Here is a 6491-nt window from a genome sequence, read left to right as displayed (position 1 = left end):
TGAATGCCCAATTGTTGATATTGTATGAAATTTCCCTCAAAGCCCTGTATTCCAGGGGATAGAGATTTAGAGTTTAAGTTAACTATCTTATATGATGCCATACATTTTGCCCTAAAAAGGAGCAGAAAGCTGAGGGCTGAAAATCTAAGGCAGGGTCTGGTTTCTGCTACAGCCACCAGGTTGTATGAGCTAAAATTGAGGATCATGGGTAACAGGAAGAATATAATCAGCGGGTCCGGCTGATGGAATATTGGGGTCTCACATGTCCATTTGCGTGCCAGAAGGGCAGAATGTGTTTCCGGAAGATGAGGACGGAAAAGCCCGTTTAGTAAGTCAGCTTCTAAAACTGCTAGCCAGTCCATTCTTATCACTGATAAACTTTTGCTAAGCCCTTACTCTCTATGTGACAGGCACCATGCTAAATGCGAGGGATATATCAAAACATACTCCGGGGATTCTGCTCACACAAAACTCAAAAATAGTGTGTTGTGTGGTGGCAGTGGATATGGAAAATTAAGCCGGTAATGGCCACAAACTGTGACCAGTGCTCACTACATTAAGTGCCGTGTGAGATCATGGAGAAGGGGCATTGAAACCCAAGAAGGAGTATAGAGGATTAAACCTCATACTTACTACAACAGTCACCAATGTCATAACTCATCTGAGGAATTACTGAGAACAAGAAATTCTCCTGGCAAGCCTGGAAATCTCTTGTGACTTGGAAGGTAAGCCACCAAGTAACTCAGTAATCCTACAGGAGCAAAGTTCAGTCCTGTAGTAGTAAGGCTTTTGTTAAACATCAAGCATTTTATGACAGTTCCTTAAAGGATTAGTGAAGAAAAATTGCATTTAGTATTTTGAAGATCATTTCCTTACCACCCTTGAAGATCATTTCCTTGAGTACATACTCTGTTGGCACCTATGAGATCATTTCCTTGAGCACACAGCCCCTGCATGTCTTTGCTTAGTAATTTTTCTGCCTATTATGTATCTTCTCAATAAAAGGACTCTGCAAGAAGTGCTCAGTGCTATCCTGCACCTATGGTTAGCCTTGCCTCTTGCTGCGTGTACTGTCAATCCGTGTCTCATGGTCATTTATGCAGTTGTGACAAGGAAGAAAGAAGAAAGATGTCCCAGAGAGACCCCTCACAATAGATTCCACAGAGGCCAAGGCCCCTCTGGTGGTAAGTGTCCCTCCTCTTGTTAAATGGACCACCAGAAATATGGTCACACCAAGAAAAAGCCATGTAAAAACAAAGGGAGTGTATGGAGTAATAGGAGTAAATGAAGAAAACATTTGCAATTTTCCTCCCTCTTTTCTTTCCGCTATCCATCCAGATGCCACAATTAATTAGTGAAATAAAAGAGGGGGCAGAAGATGTAAAAGGAGAGAAAGAATAATATAAACACTACCACCACCATCAAAATTCAAAGCAGTACGTGTTCATGAATGGCACCCTTACTAGTACAGAATCTGGTGCAGGTTGACCGTCCAAATGTGTTTATTCTGCTAAGGAGAGTGCAAATTGAGATAATCTTTCAAGAAGGAATTTCGCAGTAAAATTCAAAACTCTTACGTAAGTCAGTAATTCTCTGGCTAGAAATAGAACTCAAATATTTACTGAATATATATATTAAACAAGTATTTATAATTTGGGAAACTGGAAATAATCTAATGTACAGTTGTAGAAAACTGTTAATTATATGCAATACATCCATATGATGGAATATTACAGAATCATGAAAACTGGGTTGGAGGCAAGAACACAGAAGAAAAGTCTTACTGTGTCCTTCTTGGGGTGCACACTTCTGTAGCCAGAGCTAAGTCTCCCTTGCTTTCACAACATTTTTTTCTCTCTTCCTCCTTTTTCCTACCACAGTCCTTCATATACATCTTTTATGCTCTTTACTCATTTATTCATCCTAATAACAACCCTTACCTCCTTTCTCTTCTAATTAATTTTCATCAATAGATACATATTTAGGCAGCTTTTCATGACTTTGAAAATAAGGACGAGATTGTGTGAATGTACAAATGCAGGCACACACGCTTGTATACAACTAACAACAGTGATGGACCCTGGGGAACAGTACAGAAGAACCAGAAAACTGGAGTAAAGGAGACCTCTTTTCACTAGTTATTCTTTGGCAATAATTTTAAATACTCTCAGTTATTTCGGGCTACTATAACAAAAATCGCAGATCAAGTGGTTTATGAACAGCAGGAATTTATTTCTCACAGTTCCAGAGGCTGAGAAGTCTAAGATCAAGGCCATGGCAGGTTCACCATCTGGTGAATGCCTGTTTTCTGGTTCACGGACAGCACCTTCTTGCTGTGCTCTTACATAGCAGAAGAGATGAGGGCTCTCCTCTAGCCTTGTTTGTAAAAACACTAATCCTGTTCATGAGGGCTTTATCTTCATGACCTAATCACCCCTCAAAGACTCCCACTTCCTAATTCTATCATTTTCAACATACAAATCTATCCGGTCAACATACAAATAAATATACATTGCTAATGGAAAGTAAAGAGTAATCTGGTAGAACATGATCTTTTTCATATAAGCATGGCTGGGTCCAGAAAGATGAAGTAATTGTTGTAAGGTCACACAATAAATTGGTGGAAGTTCTGACACTAGAAGAAAGAGAATCTAGCAGGAACAGAAATAAACATACCCAGCTTGTGGCATTTAATTCTCCTAATAACCCCACGTGAAGACACTCATGCTCCAAGACATTGGGTGACTTGCTTAAGGTCACACGTCTACTGAGTAGAAGCTCGGGTTCAAACTTGATTCTGCTCCCCAACTCTTAGTCTCTGCTATTTCTTAATCTTTATCCTGCTCTGTCCCCTCCTTCTCCTATCACCTAAATCCTGTGCTGTTCATCTGTTTCATGCTATCTAAGACACAGTCCTTAACAATTCTCCCTTATTGATCTATACCATCCCAGAGGGCAAAGCTACAGCTCTATTCAAACTTCATTTTTATCCAAATCGATTTTCCCGAAGAGAATCCTGCAAGCCAAAACATTTTCACAGCATTTCACATACCATTGCTTCACAAAAATTATTTACCATGTATAATTTTCTTTTAAACCAAAAACCAACTCTATCTCCCTTTACACAGTACCTTTAGGCTGTGGATTTACAAATCTGAGCTGTAGCAATGCTTCCATATTTTACTGGAAGATGCATAAGTCAGTGTCCCAGCAGAAAATAGATGACACACATCAAACAAAATAATGAAAAATATGTAATGAGGGAACGATTTGAATGGGTTTAAGCAAAGGTGTAATTGAGAAAATCAAAAGGGAAGATCAAGCTCCCTGGGTTAGCAACAGCCAGGAACATTACATAGCACAACCCCTTGGCATCAAGGGATAAGGGCAGGAGCAGTTAGTGTAACCCGGTAGGAAATGGGCTTCCCATTACTGTAGCCCAGTGGGAAGGAAGTTGGAGAAATGAGTATCACAATATGATTCACCTTTACTGCCATCGGCCTAAGTCAACCACAATCCAGAGAGCAAGGGAGCAAGGGAACTCATTGGGAAGGCCTATCAAGACTTAGGGTGAGGTGCCATGGGGCAGAAAGTTGATCTGGAAAGGTATGCAGAAAATACAAAATTCAGTCTCTGCTGATGCAGCTCTGTAACATTCAGCAGGCACTTCCTCTGCTAATCGGCTGTTTGTGTGGCTAACCTGATTACTAACTTGTACACTGGCTTTCTATTATTCTAAAAAATTCCCTGGAACCTGAGCTGAGCACCTTAAGCTGAAGATTTTTCCACCCTGGCTTTGATAGCATGATGTGAAAACAGAAATGACTGTATGTGAAACAATTCCCAGCTTCTATGCTTTATAACCTTGACATTTCCTATAAGTTCCTCGACCTAGCATTGCCAATTCCCTTACAAATTCACATCCCTGCAGCTCCACACCACTGTCTCAGGAGGTATCCTGCTTGCTGATCTCTGGGTCCTAACAAACTTCCAAGCACATTCTGCAAAATTCTTCAAGAATTTCTCTGGTCATTTAGCCAAGACCATCTCAACAAAAAAAATTCTATACCTCCTACCTTCTTGCAAAATGTGATATTTAAAATTAGTCCTTAAAAAGTCACATGAAGTTTCCATAGACAGAATCAGATTTTAACATCCTAGGCCAGCTCTCATTTGAAATGAATCCTTTCAGAGCCTGAGGGAGGAAAAGTGAGCCTTAATAAAAAGCAAACAGTTCTAGAAATAAAGAGACTAGATTCTGGTCACAGTATTGCCTCTGAGTAGTCAGTGACCTCGGGGTAGGTCCATAAGTTTGTATCTATAATCAGAAATACGAGGGAATTGAGTTAAATGACCCTCATGACCCACAAAATGTAAGTATTCTATAGTTTTAAGAATCTTTGTAAATTAAAGGATATAAGGGGGAGGATGAATCTGTTTGAAAAAGAATTTAAATCTCCTCCGTGTAACCAATGGAGCCTGAATCATCTGTGGGAGAAAAAGGGAAAAAAAGTTCTTGTCCTAAGAATTGCCCCTTTCTCTGGAGAATGAACCTTTACTCAAGGTTTTCTTCAGAGCCATTTTAACATCCTTATTCCTCAGGCTATAGATGAGCGGGTTGAGCATAGGCACCACGATGGTATAAAACAACGAAGACACTTTGCCCTGGTTCATAGGTAAAAGGGAAGAAGGTTTGAGATACATGAATGCCCCTGACCCAAAGAAAAGAGAAACCGCAATGATGTGGGAGCTGCAGGTGCTGAAGGCTTTGGACCTGCCTTCGGCAGAACGAATGCGGAAGATGCTGGAGAGGATGAGGGCGTAAGAAATGAAGATGGCAACTGTGGGCACCCCGATATCAATGCCCACGACAACAAAAACTACCAGCTCGTTCACAGAGGTGCTGGTGCAGGAGCGCTCGAGAAGGGGAAGGATGTCGCACATGTAGTGGTTGATGAGGTTACTGGCACAGAAGGTCAGTCTCACCATGCATGCAGTGTGGGCCATGGCCCCAGCAAACCCCATCCCATAGACACCTAACAAAAGCAGCAAACACGCCTGGGGAGACATGGTGACTGCGTACATCAGCGGGTTACAGATGGCCACATAGCGGTCATAAGCCATTGCCGACAGGATGAAGGACTCAGAGACTACAAAGAAAAGAAAGAAAAAGAGCTGAGTCATGCAGCCAGCATAGGAGATGATATTCTTCTTTGAGACAAAACTCATCAGCATTTTGGGGGAGATAACACTGGAATAGCAGAAATCTATGAAGGACAAATTATAGAGGAAAAAGTACATAGGGGTGTGCAGGTGAGAGTTCAGCCCGATCAGGGTGATCAAGCCCAGGTTCCCCACTACGGTGACCAAGTAGAAACCCAGGAACAGGAAGAAGAGGGGCAGCTGGAACCCCGGCTCGTCCGTTAAGCCTGCGAGGATAAACTCAGTCACCGAGGAGTTCTCAGCAGCCATTCTCCTTTCAGGCATTCTGCGGGGACAAAGGGAAAGAGCCTTTTAGAGAGAGGGACCACTGCCGCCCTCTCAGCCACCTGCCGCTTCTCGCGAGAGGGACGCGGAGAACTTCAGAGTTTGAACTTCAGCAAAGGCCCTTCCGGACGCCCGGGACACGGCCTCTGGAGCGCCCTCTGGAGGCGAGGGCGGGCCTCCTGGAAAAGGCCCTCTGGAGGGAGACTCAATCTTTGCTTTGATCCTTTTTATTTGATTCCAACTCCACTTTCTGCTGACTTACAAACACCGGAGCCAATCTCTAGGAAAAGTTCCCTCAGAGGCCAGAGCCAGCCCAGCTGTGTCCAGAAAGTCCACTTCAGAGTCATCCGGGACAGAGCAGAAGGGTGCGGTTTTCTTGCCGGAGTGTTAGTATAGGAGGATGGGGACAGAGTGGGGACACAGGATCAGTTGAGACTGCACCCCCAGATTCAGCCACTCACCCTCTTCAGCCTGAAGCTTCTAGGGTGTAACCCTTTTGATCCAGCTGTTGTCTTTGGTTCAGTTTGTCGGTAGGACTACGGAGGAAAGACTACGCACACAGAGACCCCTCTGCTCCCTGTCCTGACAGCACTACCAGAGCCCGGGCTGCTGCAGAGCTGGTTCCCAGCCAAGGAACATACCGGCGGAGGTTTGCCCTGCGGCTTCTCTCCAGTTTGCAGAAGGAAAACAGCACCAACACCTGTCATCAGTGACAGCTAGTGACAGGAGACTGAGCAGTTTTATTCTGAGTTTGGAGACCTGGGGACCTGATTAGAAGCAGAAAGCGAAAAGTTCCTCTGGGATCACAGCCCTAGACAATACCTTTTTTAAAAAAGAATTTTTGCTAATACACCTGATACTATTTGAACGGGCTTTCGGAAACATTAAAATGTTCAACTAACATCTACTCAGTAATAAGCAAAGCCCTATGCAAAAATAATTTGCCATTTATTAAGCACTTAATTTATACCTAAGACTTTTTCCTCTCCTACCAGAAAAAAACA

The 6491-nt window shown here is 43.0% G+C and overlaps 1 protein-coding gene across 1 annotated transcript; it reads right to left on the bottom strand.

The window, feature by feature from the left end:
- Positions 1-4520: 4520 nt before the first annotated feature.
- Positions 4521-5535, bottom strand: LOC128587191 (olfactory receptor 145). Its single transcript, XM_053593109.1, has one exon. The coding sequence runs from the start codon at positions 5485-5487 to the stop codon at positions 4522-4524; it is 966 nt and encodes a 321-aa protein (XP_053449084.1). The 5' UTR covers positions 5488-5535; the 3' UTR covers position 4521.
- Positions 5536-6491: the final 956 nt, after the last annotated feature.

This window comes from Nycticebus coucang, chromosome 6 (assembly GCF_027406575.1).
Source record: "Nycticebus coucang isolate mNycCou1 chromosome 6, mNycCou1.pri, whole genome shotgun sequence".
NCBI lineage: Eukaryota > Metazoa > Chordata > Mammalia > Primates > Lorisidae > Nycticebus > Nycticebus coucang.
The sequence above is the reverse complement of the archived record's forward strand: the minus strand, read 5'-3'. Positions and strand labels throughout refer to the sequence as shown.

Excerpts from the sequence above, each read along its gene's own strand:
- LOC128587191 (XM_053593109.1), bottom strand. The coding sequence starts at position 5,487 with ATGCCTGAAAGGAGAATGGCTGCTGAGAACTCCTCGGTGACTGAGTTT.